This window comes from Chelonia mydas, chromosome 1 (assembly GCF_015237465.2).
Source record: "Chelonia mydas isolate rCheMyd1 chromosome 1, rCheMyd1.pri.v2, whole genome shotgun sequence".
Lineage (NCBI taxonomy): Eukaryota > Metazoa > Chordata > Testudines > Cheloniidae > Chelonia > Chelonia mydas.
The window spans coordinates 257,849,284-257,868,969 of NC_057849.1; the positions used below are offsets into that span (position 1 = coordinate 257,849,284).

At 46.0% G+C, this 19,686-nt stretch overlaps 1 protein-coding gene across 6 annotated transcripts in view; it reads left to right on the forward strand.

The window, feature by feature from the left end:
- The first annotated feature begins 4,080 nt into the window (after positions 1–4,080).
- The window catches only part of ZC3H7B (zinc finger CCCH-type containing 7B), a 66,050-nt gene continuing 50,444 nt past the window's right edge, over positions 4,081–19,686 (forward strand). For 3 of the 6 annotated variants that reach the window (XM_043544081.1, XM_043544102.1, XM_043544090.1), the window contains exons 1-3: positions 11,935–11,995; positions 14,885–14,918; positions 15,417–15,614. In XM_043544081.1, the coding sequence (XP_043400016.1) occupies positions 11,943–11,995; positions 14,885–14,918; positions 15,417–15,614 (285 nt within the window). In that variant the 5' untranslated portion in view covers positions 11,935–11,942. Of the gene's footprint in view, positions 4,337–4,742; positions 4,851–11,934; positions 11,996–14,884; positions 14,919–15,416; positions 15,615–19,686 lie in introns of those variants that run through there. The other 3 variants (XM_043544089.1, XM_043544084.1, XM_007053314.4) reach the window with 3 other exon arrangements.

A 19,686-nucleotide genomic window follows, 5' to 3' on the forward strand; every position in this document is an offset into this window, starting at 1 on the left:
CCCTGGAGAGGAGCCACAACAGTAGAAGCCACCGAATGGTGCTCTGGGGTTAGAGCTGGGACCATGCGAACATGTACTTCCAATCCCATTACTGGTTGAGATTCCTGAACAGCAGGGGAAGCTGGCACTGACAGGTTAAGCAACTCTCTGGCTGCCTCAAAAGCTTCAGGTGTAGACAGCACCAGAAAGGGCTCCTGAGTCTGCAATACCAAAAAGTGCACACTGGTCCTTCAGGGATTGGTATCACTGGACCCTTCCTGGACTCCCAAGTCAGCAATCTCCGCTGGTTTATGGACTGTGTCTAGGAGTGCCTCTTCTTTGAGTGCACTTCTGAGACATCATCTCTGCTTGGTGCCTTCACTGTAGACTTCAAAGCCCCGGTACTGAGTCTATGGGAGACTTAATGTTGTCTTGTCTTAGGTACTGGCAATGAGGATCTGCCTCTGGATTCAATCAGAACAGGAGGAGCACTCCTAGATGATTTGGACTTGCTCAGTACCCATTCCGAGCAGGTTCCTATGGCAGGTGAAGCACAAGACACCATAAGCGGGTACTTGAGTCTGCCAGCCCCGTCCTTTTTCGATCAGGGTTTGAACCCCCTATAAATGTCACATTTGTCACTCACATATGCCTCTCCCAAACAGTTAAGGCAGCTGGAGTGTTGGTTGCTCACTGGCATAGATTTGTTACATGAGCGACAGGCCTTGAAGCCAGGAAAACGATGCATTAGTCTGGTACCGAGACCGATACCCAGCCGCTCTAGAAAATTACTATCCTTAACTTATTCTTATATCTAAATAGTACAAACACATTACACTAGACTGAAAAGTAACTCTGCGGGTACTAGATACACTGAAAGAGGGAAGACTTGCCGATACAAAGATTGGAGCTCCAACAAAGCAAGGAATTAAAGGGATCTGGGGCACCATAGCCCTTTATACCTCTAGCAGTTGTATGAGGCACCAGAGGACACTGACGCTGCCCCAACAGGTACCGCTCAGGAAAAAATCTGCAAGAACTGTGCATGAGGTGTGCACATACCTACAGTGTAATGGACATGTGCAATCACTCGATGAAGAACTCACAGTTCTGGGAAGCCCAGCAAATTGTCACAATGGGTCATCGATTGAATTTTAGCCATATGAACGAGAAGTATAAAACAACCAGAAAGTCAGGATCATATAGCAAGAGAAGCATTGGTAATGTGGTCCTAAGAGGAAGCCAGGAGAGAGAGGGCTTATTTTGGACAGAAAGCTGCCTGGAAAAGCAGGCTTGGAAATTGTGAGCAAGGAAACTGCCTACTGTTGTTTGATCTTACTGTGTTGAGGGAAACAAGATTTTGTGAACATTCTTACAGAACTGTGTCAACATTAGGGATGGGGGTAGGGGGCTGTACCACTTGAACTGTACTGTTATAGATTGAGCAGTACAACCTTTGTGTGTATAGATAATGCCTGAATAGCCTTCCCTGCTGACTGCTGGTGGTAGAATCTTGGGGTTAACCAATGGGGAAAGATGATTTGGCCAAGTTGGAGCAGTACACATTAGGGCATGTCACTGTTGAATACACCTTGCTGTTACAGGCAAGGGTTGTTAGGGGAACAAGTTAGGACACCCACAGATTGCAGTTGGGTATTTCCATATTGAAACTGAACATTCTTGTATGAAAAATTTAGTCCTTATTTACAACCTAGTGCATGGGCAGCTGGAGGATGAGTTTAAACTAGATTAATTATTAGGCTGGAGGTCCTTTTCTTTCGTATGCGTCGCAGGTCAATATCTAGATTGTTCAACCATCTTACCGCTGCAACATCAAGGGCAGCAAGGTGTTGCAGTCCACCCTCCAATCTTCTAATTGTGCACTCCTCCACCACATGTGTGGCCATTTGCATCGCTACCCCACGGTCACACTGTGAAGATTGGACTAAGCCAAATTTCTGCATTGCGGCAGCCACTCTGGCTGTTCCAGTCAGCAGTCTGTGAAGCCTAGTCCAAGATCTGCACCACAGGTTGCAAACAGAGGGCTATAAGTTGGGGCTTCTGAAATTCATCAGCATGCCTGTCTCTCTATCCCAGAGTTGCTGCCACTCTGAGAGGACATAGCTGTTGGCCTTGATATGCTGTTGTTCATCCAAGATTGGCACTGGCCATGATGCATGGATGGCCCCCGCAAAAGTATGTTACAAAGTTAGTTGTGCCAAGTCAGCAGGAACTTCAGGTGTAGGTGTTTTCTTCTGGAAGTGGGCAGATCTTCTTCTGTGTTGCTTATTTGTGCCTATTGGGACCATTGTCAGCCTTGTGTGCAGCAGGTTGTTTTCATCCACCATAGTCCTCTGTGCAGTTTTAAGGGTGATGGCATCTTGGCAAAGTTTTGGGGGAGCTATATGAGCCAACTTATAAATTAGATGTTAATGTGTGGCTAAGACAGCCAATAATGATATAGGTGGCTGTGTTCATCTCTGAATCAACGAGCTGTATAGCCAACTTCTGCCCCAGACTGCTGCACAATAGTCCGCTGGAGCAAATACCAGCACCAGGAGGTACTGAGTTCGTAAAACATTTGCTTTTGCTCCCCAGAAGGTTCCTGCTAGCTTCTGGATCAAGACAGTGCAGATCTTTAAGTGTTCTAGATAGAACAGGTATCAGTGTGGTCCAGTTTGACTCCTAAATAAGTGACAACTGATTGGAAAGGAAGTGGACAATCCACAATACAGACTGTAAGGGGTTGATTAGCCAGGTAATTGTTCAGATAGAAGGTTGTGGCCACTGTCTCAGTCTCAATGTCAGGCTCCCGAGAGGCAGGCGGTGAGTTGGGAGTACTACTCCCAACTGGCTAAGAACTGTGCACAGTCTTTTAGTGTTTAGGCCCTTAACCCTGCCTCCTTAACCCCCACCCTGTCCCTCTTGTTGTCTTACCCACCTGTTATGTCTTGTCTTTTCAGAATTGGTCCGAAGAGAAACATCTGCCACTAAACAATATTGTTGGGGGGAGACAACGACAGCAGATTAAGCCCCCATCCTGGAATTGGATCCAAATGGAGTTAATTGAAGATAGAGGTGCTCCACATGGATGCAGGGTTCTGCCTGCATGGAGCTTTATGTGGGATCAGGGCCTAAACAGGAAATATGTATGGATTTGAAAAAGCAGTAAAAATTATTTTACAGTTGATATTTCTAGCAACAGACAATCAGTCCCCAGCAGAAGCCAATTAGAAGTTTGAAAGTAACTGAAATTGGATATGTTGCTTGTGTCTTTTGTACTGAGATAAAGAGTTTGAGTGTAGTGTAAAGCAGAGGTTCTAAACCTTTTTCTTTCTGAGGTCCCCTCCAACATGCTGTAAAAACTCTGTGGTCCACCTGTGCCACAATAACTGATTTTATGCATATAAAAGCCAGGGCTGGCATTAAGGGGTAGCAAGCAGGGCAATTGCCTGGGGCCCCATGCCACAGGGGCCCCCACGAAGCTACATTGCTCAGGCTTCAGCTTTAGCCCCAAGTGGTGGGGCTCAGGGATCTGGGCTTCAGCCCCAGGTGAGGGGGCTTCAGCTTTCTACCCTGGGCCCCAGTGAGTCTAATGCTGGCCCTGCTTGGAGGCTCCCCTGAAACCTGCTTGAGGCCCCCAGACCCCTGGTTGAGAACTACTAGTGTAAAGAACAATCCCAAAGCAGTGTGGGATGAACTAGGTAATTGCCATCTCTAATTTTCATGGCCCTCATCCTGCAAGCCATTTAGGCACCTGCAGTTGCTTAACTTAATGCATGTGATAGTCACATTGCTCACAGAGTGATGGTCTTTTTAGGTGGCATATTCTAACTGCTGACTTCAATGTGATGCCTTATTTGCATAAAGTTACTCAAGTGTGTATGCAAAGATTCCAGGCCTGTGTTATTGCACAGGTATTTACTAAAAAGAGCAGTAAAAGTTATTGAAATCAGTGATCAAAATAATATCAACCATAACAAACACTGTGACAATTTGGTAGCAAGACAGTTATCTTGGTAAAAATCAAATAACCGATTTCCAACGCCATGAGGGAAGGGTCTATTTAGGCAAAACCGGTTACCACTAGGACCTAGAAGAAGCTCAGGGAAGCTGCTGTTACTGCTGAGGGAGGGGGAGAGAGAGACCTGGAAATGAAAGTAAAGAGACCAGGAGGCACATGGAGGGAGCTGCAGGGGCAGCAGATCCGGAAGCAGAATGCTTCCTTCTGTAATTAAATAGCATTTACTATTATTATTACTAACAGTAATAATACTCTAATAATATCTCTAGTAATATCATACCATTTATCAAGGAAAGTTATACATAGTGTGAGTGGGGGAAAACCCAAGCAGAGGTGAGTCCTTTATTATTTTTTTGGATTTTTTTTCCTAACTCCAGACATAAAAGGGGACAGGTCTGAGAAATAGGAAGAAAAGCTAAATATTGTATACACTAGCAAAATCCCCCCCTTCCTAATAGTAATTAAATAGAGGAAACGTTTTGCAGTAGCAAAAAACAAGTAGAGAAAATGATTTCTTTTCGAGGCCACCTCCCACCAAAAAGATGTGGGGCTTGCAGGAAATAATTGTCAAAGACCCTAATCCCCTCCTTTAAAAAAAAAAAATGCAACTGGAGTTTAAAAGTTACTAGCGAGCTAAAAAAGCCCCTAGGGTTGATGTGAACACTGGGTATGAACTGGTTTTATGTTTGTGTGGTTTTCAGATTTCAAAGCTTTATCCTTCTCTGTGTTTCGCCTGCAGTTTTCCCTTTTGTGGGTATAAGCCCCATGAAACAGCAAAGAAATGCTTGTGACATAGCTTTTCAGATGTGCATTTCTCAGGGGTTGGAAAGTTCATCAAATAAGAAAGGTTATTTTTATTCTTTGATCCTTTTTATGGCTTCTGGGTGGAGGTTTGCTGTTAGCCCCCCAACCCCCCTTTTTTAAGTCGTCTCCCAAAACACTTGGAAATAGGTGTTTTGTTTTCGTTTTTTGGTTGAAATGATTTGGGAGTTGTTTTTTAAGTGGGTGGGGGAGCTGGGCGATATTGGTGATGGGAGACACCTCCCAGCAATAGGGAGAGCTGACTTCGGGGTGATCAACGCCTGGAAGACTAGACGGGAGACGTTTGTAGTTGCCAAAGGAAGGCGGCGCTGCCTTGGCGCATGTCCCCGCCCGAGATGCTCCTGCCGCCCGTTGCTTCTGCTAAGCGAGCCCGGGGATCGGCGGCCTATGGCTGGTGGGGGAGGGGAGGAGATGACTTTATTCCTGGGAGCTCAAACCAGGCTATTTTGCTGCTAGGGCCCTCAGTGGGGCAGGGGAGTGACACCGCCCCGAGGAGCGGGGAGAAGGGCTGCAGCGCCTGCAATACAAAGAAGTGGCTGGGGAAAAAAATCCCCCTGCCCCTTTGGGTGCCTGTTGCATTGAAATGCCACCCCCTCAGGAGATGCACGGACCCACCGCCTGGGGGAAACATGGCTCAGTGCAGGTGGGAGCCTGCTATAAAGTGGGGCAAGGCCTGAGCATGGGGTGGGGATCCCCAAGACTTGGTGCGCTGGGCGGTGTGTCTAAATGGCATTATTGTGTGTGCTTTTAAATGGGGGGGGCGGCACTCGGGTACTCTGGGCACAGGGGTGGCTATAGAAGTGCCCCATATTTATTTCAGAGAGGTTGTAACAATGACGCTGTCTTGCCAGACACCACTAACGACCTTGGTGGCTTGCAGCATTTCTAATGGGCACGGCGCGAGGGAGAGAAGAGGAGTGGTAGGGTGAGAGAGGGTGGCTGGGTATATGGGATGGGGCATGTTAGAAGGAATGGGGGTTGGTCAGACATGGAGAGTGGGGTATGGGATGAGGTGGTCAGGTATACAGGGTGGACATGGAGCGTTGTCAGGCATGGGCTATGGTGGAGAAGGACTGGGGAAGAGTTCAAGCACATGGAGCGGAGGACAATCAAATGTGCAGGATTGGACAGAGCTCTTTGGTGTACTGGCTTATGCAGAATGTTCTGCATTTGAGTTGAATTAGGTTGTCTGTTTTGCTGCACAAAATCAGGTACAGTTCTGCAGGTTAGCAACTCCTTATCTAAATACCCTGTGGCCCGCTCGCTGGGACATGGCTGCCGGCATCCTGGGCCGTGGCCCCAGGATCCTTCTGCCGTGCCACATGTGGAGAACGTTTGCTTCGCAGACTGATGGGGAAGCCAGGGTGATGCAGGTCCTCCGAGAAAAATTCCCTTTGGCTTTGGCCATCAAAGTAGTGGATATCTCAGGAGGCTGTGGAGCAATTTATGAAATTCATATAGAATCTGAAGAATTTAAAGAAAAGAGAACTGTCCAGCACCATGGTTAATCAGGCACTAAGTGAAGAAATTAAAGCAATGCATGGACTACGGATATTCACATTTATTCCAAAGCACTGAAGATTAACCAGGCAGCATGGTTACAAACCTGTGTGGAGATGGGACACCTCTGGGCATGAGACAAATCAGGAAGTTTGTATTTTTGGATTAGTGACTTGTTTATCTTTAAATAATCAATATTTAAAGGTGTTAAAACAAGGACAGTAAGTATTTCAGAAGCTATTTAAAGAGATCCTATTTCATGTTTGTTTAATTTTAATTTGTAGATTGATTTCTTATCTTTTCATAAAGTACCTGATGCCAAAAAAAAAAAAAAAGCTGGGAGTGAGAAGACCTGAGTTCTGATCTCACCTCTACTGATTACCATTTATATTTCAACGTGTTTATAGCCCATATTACTGACCAAAGCATTGTAACCAAACCCTGGAAAGCAGTCAAGTATTGGCCTTCTCAATCCCCATTTTTCAAATAAATTCACAGAAACTTTGCACAGACAGAATTGGAAATAAAAACCAGATCTCTAATATGGCAGACTCAAGTCTTTTCCACCGAGTTATACTGTCTTTCAGTCTGAATGTGCCAAATCTACGTGCTTCGGTTACCCTGTCTAACTACTAGACCACATTTCCCTCCCAGAGCCAGGGATAGAATTTAGGATACGTGGTTGCCAATATTTTTCTGCTGTCTAGTAAATAGTTTGTAACTCCTTGGCAAAATGTGTGTAAAGTCCCCTCTAGTGGTTAGTCCACCCAGATGGTAGCAGCTAACCTCTGTGACTCAAGTGGTAGAGGTCTGTGCAGGGTTTAAACCTTCCTGCCGATTGAGTCAGAGAGAGTATTGTGTTGTTGCATGTGGTATAGCATAGTTTCCCATTTTTATTTTAAAACAAAAAAACACTAGCTTATTTAATTAAGATGGTGCGAACACATCCTTTAAAACAGGTTTTATAATTAAAAACAATTATCTGTCAGTTATGTTATGACATGCCACAAAATCAAGTGCTCCACATATTGCTTGTTTTTCACGCATTTGGATTGCTGGTGTTCCACATTTGCAGGTTTGAAGTTTGCGAGGCATAGGATGGGACATGGTATGGGGGACTGGAGAATAGTCAGGCTCACAGAGGGAGATGAGAAAGTGGTCAGATTTGCAGAGGGGTGGCAGAAGGAGTTGGGGGCGTGGTCATATGTGGGATAAGGGAGTGGTCAGGCAGGCAGGTCACAGCAGTTATGGAGGGAGAAAGGGGGAGTGGTCAGCTTCATGGGGTGGAGCACAGTGGAAAGTGGTGGTGATCCTTGTTCAGTGAAAGATAGTGGAAGGAGATGTTGTGTCTGAGATATATAAAGGAGTGGGTAGTATTGCAGGATGGTGGGATGCAGGAGGACAGTTCTTGTGTGTGGGGTTATATAAAGCAGGGGTGGAGGCGCGTGAAAAGGTGTGGGTGGGTTCAACAGCAAAGGAAGGTGGTCAGGGTCAGCAGTAGAGGAGGTTGGTTAACCACGTGAGGTAGGAGGGGCGCTATTAGGCATGCAGAGCGTAGAAAGGCCAGTGAAAGGGCTGGCTATGCCTGCAGTACAGGGAGGTAAGAGCACCTCTGAGGCACAGAGGATGGTGCAGAGGAGACAGTATGCAGGGTTCAGCAGAGATAGTGGTCCTTTATGTGGGGTTATCCAGTGGGGATCAGTGGACAGGTACGAGGGTCACAGCAGGGGTAGATTAGGCTGGTGAGTCATCAAAGTGGGGAGCTCTGGAGGGGAGGCATGTGGGGTGTGGCAGGTTAGATGGGTGTGGGGGAAGCAGGGGTGGTGAAAAAGGGGAGAAATCTGAAATGAGCTCCAAGGGGAGCTGGGTGAGTCTGGGGGATCAGAGAAGAGTTATGGAGCCTTTTCCCCGCAAAGTCCGTGGCTCCAACCAGGCCTCTGATCGGTAATGACTAGGGGTGCAGATTTGTCGTGACATTTTTTTATCAAAAGCACAGAGCAGTCATGGTAAATTTAATAAAAATCATGGGTTTAAAGGGAAATGGCGTGTAAAGTCACAGGTAGGAGTCATGAGGTATGAGTCATGACAGAGCAACGGCCAGGCCAGACCTGAGCGGCACTGTGACTCTGTTTCCCAGGTTGCAACACCCTGGAGCAGGGAACCAGACCCAGCCCTGTGGGACAGGAGCTGCTGCTGCAGAGTGAGTGTGAGGCAAGCTGGCTTTGCAGCCCCTGTGCCTGGGACCTGGCCAGGATTGGGGTTGCTGTGCTGGGATGGAGGATGCTGCTGTGTGTTGTCAATGCGCCCTCTCTCCAGGCTGAAAAGGCACAGTGTCACCGCCATAACAATCCTATAGTCCTAGTAGTGACTGAAAGTCATTCTCCGTTGACAGCTTTTTCAGTGATGTGTGAAATAGGTCAGGAGTCCTAGTCCAGATCTTGTTGTAATTTATGTCCACGCCCCATTTGGCCATCTCGTGGGGTGTCTGAGCAGGAAGGTTAAGGATGTAATAGAATGGAGGTTGAACTCCTCTTCCCCCGACAACTTCTCCTACTGGTCCCTTGAGAATAAGGTTGATGCAAATGGCAAAGGTTACGTTAGGTGATGTGTACAGGAAACTTTCATAGCTGCTGCTCATGCTGTACTTGGTGTGTGGATAAACAGGAGTTCAAAGTGCTGCCATAGCATTTTTTTGGCTTGTTGCCTCTAGCTTTGGAATGACCTGCCAATGTTTGATTGTTCTCACCATGGTCCCCAGTGGGCCAAGTCTGTAGGCAACTGCTTTATTTTCATATCTTTTGTTCTATCTGATACGGCCAGTAACTCCCTCTTCCTCTACATTCTCTCCTCTCTCTGGATTTTTGTGATTCTGTGTTCTCTTGCCTTTCCAGCCTTTCCCGTTGCTGCTTCAGTGTCTCTGGTGGTGGCTTCTCCACTTCCTCTTCCTCTCTTTCTCATGTCCCCGAAGGTTCTTTGACTAGGGCTCTTTGTCTCCTTCTTTACTTCATCCTTGGGTGACCTTATTCTTCCTCATCACTTCAACTATCACCTCTATGTGGATATTTCCTAAATCTACCGCTTCCTGACATCAGATCAAACTCTTTGGCCCGAACTCAAGTCCATATCCTCCCCTCTCCAAGCCTTCCCTTCTCTATCACAGTTGATCATCCCAACCTCACAATTTCATTGTTACATTTATCTCCTCTCTTTTTTACACCCAGGTTGTTGATAAATCCTACTGATTTCTCTATTACAACCTCTCTGACATCTATCCAGTCTTCTCCATACCTTTTACTAAAAACCCTCGTCTGTACGTTGATAATCTCTTGCCTCATTTATTACACTGTCCTCCTCTCTGACCTCATTGGTTCTTTCCTTCAGTCCATCCAAAATGCTGATGCTAAAATAGTCTCTTCCACCTGTTGCTTGGACCATGCAACTCTTCTCTTTGAACATGACCTCTGGCTTCCCATCACCTGGGGCAGGTACCTGCTTCCCAGCCTCACCTTCAAGGCTCTGCCCAGCTCAGCATCTGCTTGCATTTCTTTTTACTCTCCCTCTGGCTCCTTTTGTTCTGCCCAATCCTCCTATTTCACTGCTCCCTTTGTAGCCATCTCCAACTCTAGCTTTCATACTTTCTTCCACTTTCCCCTGGAACAGTCCCCTCATTTGCATCAGGCATATTCTCTTTCCTCATCCAGATCCCCTTTATAAAGCTGCCCTTCTTCCACAGGTCCTAGTAAAGAAAATTCCCAAAGAGATTTAAACTGTCTGCCCCACTTTACCCTCTGATCCCTGGTGTGTTACATATCTGAGCACTAGTGTCTGTCCAGTCTTCCATGGAAAGACTCCTTGGAGTAGGGGCCATGACTTTCTCTACGTTTTGTATAATGCAGAGCATGGTGAGGGGGCTTCAATAAATGATAATGGTTGGATTCTGCTGCCATTTCTTGCTTAGACGTCAAGGGCTTAATTCTCGTTTACAACAAGGCTCCTTCAACCTGTTCTGGTTTAGTGTAAAGAACACTTAAAATGGGTGGAAATGGCCTTAATGTAAATAAGAAGTAGGCCATATCTCTTTGATGTTTTGGTGTGGACTTGGAGGGGTGGCTGATTTTTCCTCCACCCCCAGAACCTTTTCGGTGGGAACCCTAGCATGGGAGCATAAATCATGCCTTGAAGAACGTGGCAGCTTGAATTCCACCTCACTTCCCTGATTCTGCCCTTACTCTGTTTATCTGCCTCTCTCCCTTCCCCCCGCGCACCAGGTTGAACACCTTTCATGAACATGGCTTCTCTATGTCAGTGTGGATCTGTGGGCTTCAACAGATCTTTCCTGGCACAGAATTCCAGGGTGCCTTCTATCTCTCTCTGCTACTTCTATGCTCTCACTAAAATAGCAGTGCAGATGTGGGGAGTGGGCTATTCCTGGTTTTGCACCAAAGCTGCAGCAAATGAACAGTGCAAACGTAACTGTTTGAATCTAACCCATTTCAGTTGAGAACAGGGCCTTCTAGGTCTCACTACTCACAAATCTAAGGTAGGGGGGATATTGGCCCCTTTGTATGGTTAACTTGTTTTCATTCATAGAGTCATGGAAAATAGAGGTGCAAGAGAATGGATCTGGTCTCTTTCTATCCTTGGCCAATGCAGGATTGTTCTCTACAGTGGCTTCCCCTGGGCTCTGTCCATTCCATGTTAAATGATGGGACTTTCACCACTTTCCTTAGGAGAATATTCCATAGTCTAACAGGTGTCACCATATTTTCCAGTAGTCAGCCTGAAATTCTCTTTGCCCAGTTTCATCCTTGTACTTTTATTTGTACCACACAAATCAGTTCCTCAGCTACCATGGTGCTTACATCTCTCAAATACTGTAGGCAGTTTTTCTATATCCCCATGGTATCCAACCTCCCCCATCTTACACCAGGTTAAAATCTAACCCAGGTAAGTAGTGATCAAAGTTGCTTATCATCTGATGGCTGCTTGGTAGCCTGCATTAAATTAGTTAGTGGGGGGAAGGTCTCAGTTAATTTTCTAGTGAACAACCACCATCACAATTTTCACTAATTGACTTCCTTGCTGGCCAGTGGCATACCGGTACATATTTAGTCAGGCATGCACTTCTACACTTGCATGCAAAATTGTGTCCTTGATGTGGCGTGACCTCGCATGTACAGTGCATGCAAGGTCATGCTGTGCAGAAGGTGCCATTTTGTTCTTCAAAATGGCATCCTCCATGTGCATTTGGGGGCCGGATGGAATCATCCTGCAGGCATGGTTGGTCCTGGGGAATGCCAGGCATGTATTGCATACACAGACAATATGCTACTGTTGTTGGCAATCTAAGCAGAGAGCTTGGACTGAATGGGCCGGTATGAATGAATTCCTTTTTACACCATTGGGTGGTCTCCTGCAAATCATGGGGGAGATCCATGGGTGGCGAGTTTGCATTGGTGCTGCCTCCCACGCTGTGGGTAAATAAAACATTTTGGTGTCTAAGGCAGTCAGTCTGGAACATTTTGCTAGTGCTATATTCACTTAAATAGTGCACTGCTACTTTGACAGTAAGATCTGTAATAACTGGCTTTGTCTTTTTCTCTCTGCAGACGCTATAATGGAGAGACAGAAAAGGAAAGAGGAAATAGAGAAGGGACTTCAATTCATTCAGTAAGTGAGCAGGTTCACTGCTATTTTCTTTTGACTTTGGACATAGTCCTTGCAACGTATGGTATAAGGAGAAATAACATTTTCTTTTCATTCTGTTCACTGGTCCAGGGCTGATGCTTGGAAAGGTCCAGAGAGCATTTGTCCTGATTCTTCCAAGTGTTGCTCGTCCTGCAAGATGTCCATATTTAAAATCACATCATTCCAATTCCTGTCTTGGTTTTGCCCACTACTTCCGTTCCAATGTGATCTTAATACCCAGTGCAGCAGCGGTAATAATAATATTAACACTCTGCACTTCTTCAAAGCCTTCCATCTGAGGATTTCAAAGCATTGGTCAAGCACTGATAATTTAAGCCTTTCACTGCCTCAGTGAGGTAGGTAAGAGTAGTATCTCCATTTGAGATACGAGGAAACCAAGGCACAAGAGGTGCCATATGTCCCAAGAAGAATCCTGATCCCTTAACTGCCAGTCCTGGGATTTAATTTCTAGACCATCCTTATGTGACTATCTATGAGTTTGAGATGAATGTTTGTACAGTGTTTGGAAGCTAGGAGCCTAAGTTGCTTTTACATGGAATACAACTTTGTATTCCTTCTCCAACAGTTACTTTAGCAAATGCTGAAAACTCAGGTCAAAATTCCAGTGTGTGTGTGAGAGAGAAGCAAGGTGGTAATGAGAATTATGTGTTGGTATTCTGTTTTTTCTTTTTTTAAAGATCCGTTTTGTAATGGAAAGCTGAGAAGGTTAGTTCTCCAATAGTATGTATTTGTACTTCTGATGGATCAATTTGTGACATATAGGACTTCAGAACTGTTGCCAGTGCCTTGGCCTTGCAGTGCTATTTTGGTCCTAGTTCTGCCAGACTGAGTATGTGGGGCTAATAATGCTTACCTACTTCACAGGGGAAGTTGTGAGGCTTAATTTGTTCACATTTCTACAGCACTTTCCAGATGTGGATCTCAAGGCACTTTAGAAATATGAAGTAGTAGTATTCCTGTATAGCATGTCCTGAGCCTTGGAGCAGTGTAAGTTTCATTTAATGGCTTGATTTGAGGGGTCACTGTGGAGGAGGGGCTTTCAAATTTTAGTGGCCTGATGATTCCACCGCCCCCACACACTTTACTTATGAAGTCCATGAAAATTCTTCTGCCTAATTTTAAGGCGCAATAACTGATGAGCTCTAGAAAGAGAGTCTGGTGTATCTGGCTAATGAGATGATTATGATGTAGTGTTCCGAGAGTAGACAGGGGTTAGAAAGGTATGGGGAAAGTGAAAGGCTTTTTGGGGAGCTTGGCATTCTCTTCCCTGAAGAAAAGAAACACTGTGGATCTGGGCTTTGGTGCATTGATCAAGGGGAAGGAACATGGCTTATCTTGTGATTGGTTAAACAAAAGACACTTTATTGAAGGTGACTGGATGATCTCAAGATTGGGTTTGGGATATGGAGTCTTTCACCTCTGGGTCACTTGTTCTAGTCTGGCCCCATCTTGAAAGTGACCAAAAGTCCTTACTGTCGGACTGCTGTTTGGTGGTCCGTATGAAATGGCGTGGTCTCAGTCCTGTTGTGGTACATGTGTTCTCACCACAGTAGCCACCCAGCACTACTGGCTCCCTGGCTGGTGGTCTCTGCAGAAAAGGCAAGGATTGATGGCCTATGCAGCCAGAGCTCCTGTGAGGTGCTCCCTCCAGGGGAGGGTTTAGACCAGCGTTGCTCAAATGTGGCCACCATGAACTTTTCTTGTGGCCACAGCCTCCTGGGCTGGGGGGGGCGGGGGGGGGGGGCAAAGTAGCAGCCACTCCCCCACCCTGTTGCTCCTGGATGCCCTGCCCTGGTGTTGGTTGCTGGGGCCCTGTCCCCCTCTGGAGACAAGGGGGTTGGGCCCTGGGGCACAATGCTGGAGGAGCAGTTCTCCACCTTCCCATGGATGGTGGATCTCAGGCTTTGGGGTTCAGCCCTGGGGCGGTGGGGTGGGGTGGGTGGGTGAGGGGCTTCAGGTTCCAGTTCTGGGCTCCGACTGTGCAGCAGCAGGCCCCAGACTCCAGCAGCTGGGCTTCAGGCTCTAGCCCCCCGCTGCCTCCCTTGGCCCCTCATCCAGGGCTTAATCTGTCACTGGCTTGCCAGAGCTGAATAAATCTCTGTGAAAAGTGATACTTGTATGTATGTTAATATCACTTTTCACAACAGACTTACTAGCTAGCAATAAATAAATTACAATGATTTGGACGTGTATATGTGCTTATTTATTTGGTTGTCCTAAAGCTAATTAAATATTTTAGGGGAAAGTGTGAGAGCGGCCACTGCCAAGAGTTGGTGGCCGCACTCTGAGGCCACCAAAAATTTTGTCCTGAGAACCTCTGGTTTAGACCCTTTGTCGGGGGAAGCGTGGAAGCAACTTGCTGCGCTCTGGGCCTTACTTGTTCCATGGCTAAACAGAGGGATTCAGTGTTCTGGGACCTACCAGTCCAACATCTTTCACTGGTACCAAATTCTCTTAAAAAAATTATGTTCTTTTATAAAAACATTTTAGCATAACAGTATCTGTTCTGATCCCAGATTGAAACCTGGCTGCCTGAATGCAGCCCCTAGAGCAGCTGGTTTGCATAGGGAATAGCCATGAAAATGCAGTCTCCTAAATTAGTCAGATTGTAAACTCTTTGAGGCAGTGACCATCTCCTGTTGTGGCTGTCTGGTGCCTAGCTCGGTGGAGTACTGATCTCTAACTGGCCCTCTTGGCACAACAGCGATACAAGTAATCAATAGTAAATGTGGAGTAAAATGCATAATGAGATCCATAACACAGAGCCAGAAAGACTGCCTGTTTAGCTGAGAGAGATGCATGTGTTTGCACAGACCCACGTTTCATGAAACCTTCCTCTTCTCTCCTCAGGTCCACATTACCCCTAAACCAAGAAGATTATGAGGTAATTTAAGATTTGTTTTTCTGAAGGCGTTTGAAACCGCATAATGGTGGCTTTTGGTCAATACATGTTGCCCTCTTGCACAGATGTTATAAATTAGTGTCCTTGCTTTTGAGAGCCAAGAGGGGCTAGTTATGTGTGGGAGTGGTCTAGTGCCATTTGTCTATAGTGGAAGATCTTTAAGGGGAAGAATACTGGGAGGAGTTAACCTCTAAGAGAGGGGGAATTTGGGTGATGGCACTTAACCCTAGGAGGGAAGGAGTTTTGGTTGAATTAGCCTCCCCACTAGGGGACGGATGGAGTTTGAGGATGGGGAATTAATTTCTTGACAGGAGGACTTGATTTGAGGGCACACGTGAAGATGAATTGGGGGTTGGGAAACCCCTCTCAGTTTCTGGGCATGTTATACAGGAGGTCAGACTAGATGATCGCAATGACCTGTTCTGGCCATGGAATCTATGAATCTCCACTCCACTCTGTTTATATTCTTTTTCCACCCAGGCCTTTTTACAGAAGCTGGTGCGGAACCTTTTTGCAGAGGGGAATGACCTGTTCCGGGAGAAGGACTTCAAGCTGGCACTGGTGCAGTACGTAGAAGGGCTGAACGTGGCGGATTATGCGGCCTCGGACGAGGTGACCATCCCAGTGGAGCTCCTATGTAAGCTGCACGTCAACCGGGCTGCTTGCTACTTTGCCATGGTGAGCACCTACCTGAGCCATTCCCAAGAGCTGGACACAAAACATCGGGAAGTGGGGAGACCCAACAGATGGCCATGCATAGGATGGGGGTTTGAACTGATCTCGTCCACTTCTCCAGCATTGGAGGAGGAATACAGAAAACTCTGAACTCTTCTCATTATGACATTGGTGTCACAAGATCCAGAAAGAAAATGTGAGGGGGTGCCCTTACAGGCCTTGAGAGTGCACTAATATAGATCACAGTGCTGGGGGAGAGGTTGAAGTGCTGTGGAGTTCTGAGCTATAAAGGGCCAGTTCCTTCAAGTATTCCATGATGATAATGCAATCTTGGGAGCATTGCTCTGTAAATTATTCTTTCTCCTGTGCTTGAGAAAATATATTTAATCTAGATCTGGTGTGAATATGGTGGGTGTGGGGTTTCCGTAGAAAATTTTGAAATATTTCAACCAAAAACTGAAATATGTTGATTCTGAATACTGCTGTGGTACCTCATAGGAGCTGTAGTTCAAGGGCCTCATTCTCTATACACCAGGTTCCCTGGTCAGACTACATCTCCCATGATGCACCTCCACTTACCAAGAGGGGAGCTGAGGTGGTGCATCATGGCAGTGTCATGACCACAATGAGTCACGAAAGGTGAAGTCTGGCTGGTAACTCAGCCTATAGAGGGGTATAGGAGCATGAGGTACCCAAACCACAGCTTCCTTGAGGCATTTCAGAACTAAAATATTTCATTTTTTGTATGAGGAAAAAAAAAATCAATTTTTTGGTTTTCAAGTGTTCAGTTTTTCAATGGGGAAAAAAATAAGTTTTATGTGGAAATAGGACACTTTGCAAAAGTTTTGTTTAGTGAAAACCCAATTTTCTGTCAACATCCTCCCCCCACACACATACCGCAAATCATCAGATGGAAAAAATTTCTAATAGCTCTAACTTCATAATTCTCTCAACAAAGTATGCCATGAACACCCAGTACCCTCCTAGTTAAATTGCTGTCATCCATTATAACTCCTCCTAAAGACAAATTTAATAAAACATTACATGTCAAGAGAAGGGTTATTAGCTGCAGTGTCTCTGAAGATAAGATGAAAAATGGAGGCAGTTGTGGGGAAATTTTCTCTTCTTATCCTCTGGCTTCAGGGCCACCGTCTTCTGAAGTATCAACCATTGGTGGAGATAAGATCCTGAACTAAGTAGACCAGTGGCCAAAACTGGTATGGTAAGAGAGAGGGTGCTGGATTGGGTGGACTGTTTGTTTGAACTGGTATGGCAGGATATTGTACTAGATGGACCAGTGCTGTGATCTGGTGTGGTAGTATATTCTATATTCCTGTCTAACTGGTTTTAAACGTTACCCTTCCAGGATCCCAATGTGGTCATACCAGTACTCTTGCAGTAGAAGCTTCAGTCAACCAGTAGGATTTCTTCCCTTCAGAAGCCCATTTCAAAGTTGTTATAGGTGGAACTGGTAGGCAGTGCCTATTATTAAGGTTGCTTCCATCCCAGTATAAGATCCTGTTTCAAGTTGGTTATAACTTTGCCAAACTAACTGTTTAGGCTGAAATTTTCCACACTGGGTGTCTGCCTTCGGCTGAATGTTTTTGGGAAAACTTCAGCTGAAATGGTTCAACTGTTTCCGAGAACAAGGCGAGGGGGAAAATTATGTTTTGCCCATGTTCAAAATTTCTGACAAGTTTTTCTTGAAGATGCTCTTGCTATCTCGCTCTTTGGAGCGGGGACTTTAATTTGGCAGTGAGATGGCCTTTGTGACAGGGAGGTGTCTTTTGCAATCCCTAGGAAAATCCAGCCCAGTTTTAAGCCTTTGAAAAATTCTAAGTTTGCACATACCCAACTGAGACATGTTAAACTTTGTAGCAAATTTCCCCAAGATTCTAAGGGGCCTGAGCATGCTCCATCTTGGGGCTGAGAAGGATTTTACCTGTAGCTACTGCTCCTTGATGCTATGGGCTAGTCTGGAGCCAGGCACTGGAGCAAGGGGCCTGTCTCTCCTATGCTAACAGTGAACACCCTCTGCTGGTCCCATGCAGTGTGGAAGAAGCTGACTGATTCAAATACAAAGGGGACAATAGCCAGACCTGGGGTGGGGAAGGGAGAGTAGATTGGGACAAGGACTCTGATGGGAGGGAGGCAGGGACTGCAGGCAGGTGAGGTGGGGTGGAAACTGGGACTGAAAATTGGGGTAGAGAGAGACTGGTACTGGCTGTGCAAGAAGACCTGAACTGTGAACTAGTGGGTTGAGGGGACGTAGCTGTGGGGGGAGAAGAGACAGATCTGACAAGGAGCTGAAGTGCAATGGGAGAACTGAGATGGGCTGGGTAAAGAGACTGGAATGAGAAGCTTGTGGGGTTGATGCTGTGGTTAGACTAGGAACTTGGGGAGGGAGACTGGAACATGAGTGGGCATGACTGGAGGCCAGTATGCAGATGAGGAGCTTGGAGGGGGAAGTAAGACTGTTTCAGCAAAGAAACTAGGGACAGTGATCTGGGTGGGGATCTGGGATTGGTTGAGCAGGGGTGTGGGGAGATAAGGAGTCCGGAGGGAGACACTAAGACTGGCTGGGCGAGGAGATTGGAATGAAAAGCATGAGGAGTGGAGACTGGGACTGGCTAGGTGGGCAGAGAATGGGACTGGGATGAGGAACCAGGGGTGAGAAAGAGACAGGACTGGGCCAGGTGTGGGCTGGAGGGGCCAGGCGCAGAAGGGGTTAAGTTTGGAGGAAGTGGGTGGAAAAGTCTGTGCTTGCTAGATCATACTCTCCTCCAGAGCCTGAAATGGAACCTAGGATTCCTGAGTCTCGGCATTCCTCTGCTGTCAGCAAATATCTGTGAAATCCACTGACAGTGTCTCTCATCTCCCTGTAGTGCTGGTACACAAAGAGGATGACAGCCTACTTCTGCTACCAGTTACTCCACTAACTCAAGTGGCAGAGGTCTGTGTGGTAAATCTAAAGGTTCCAACTCTGCTGATGACCCTTAGATGCCAAAATCAGAAGGATCCACTGTGATCATCCAGTCTGACCTCCTGAATAACATAAACCATAAAAATCTCCCAAAGTAACTCTATTGGAACTAGAGCATATCTTTGAAAAAAAATCAAAGCATGTTTTAAAATGGTCAGTGATGGAGAATCCATGATCCTTGGTAAATTGTTCCAGAGGTTAATTACCCTCGCTGTTAGAAATTTATCAATATGATAGTATTTGACTTGCTTATTTTAAACCTAGGAAATTACACACACACGCACACGCATGTTAAAAAAAACCCAAACATTGAGGTGGTAGTCAAGCATTCAAAAGTTAAGAAATGCCTGAATTATGGTTGCTTGTGTGATCTTAATTTGGCCCGCTTGTGCCTCATATTATGATGCAGTCTCTAGTTACATGTTTACATACTATTTTTTCCACAGAACCCCTGCCTCATTCAGTGTGGATGGTGCACAGCACAGAACAGGCAGCGCTTACCGAATGAGCGGCTATTCAATATTTAGTTTTCTCCTCATTGGTCAGAGAATGGCCCCAGACCTTATTTAATGCACACTAGTCAAACTCTGCTCTGAAGACAGAGTTGTTAATTTCCTCATATGCTATTCTATGGTGCTCATAAGTACATTATCTGAGTGCTTCACAACCATTAACAAATTTATTCTCACAACACACCCCTGTAAGATGGGAAGGGGGGTGTTATCTCAGTTTTACAGATGGGGAACTGAGGCACGATGATTAGTGGAACTTTTGACTTTAATTTTGGGTGCCTAATTTGAGATGCCTAGGATCTGATTTTTCAGAGTACTCCGCATTACATAGCACTTTTAATGTTCAGATCGCGGCTCCCATTGAGTTCAGTTGCAGCTCAGCACTTCTCCAAAATGGACCCCAGGGTCTCAGGCACCCAGAAAATGAGGAATACATAAGTAGTGACCACCTGTAAAAAGTCTGGTTTAAGTGACTTGCCCAGCATCACACAGGAACTTTGTGGCAGAGGGAGGGGTAGACTCCCATTCTCCACGGCAGCATTCACCTGCCTTAACCGTGAGACCATCCTTGCCCTTTCTT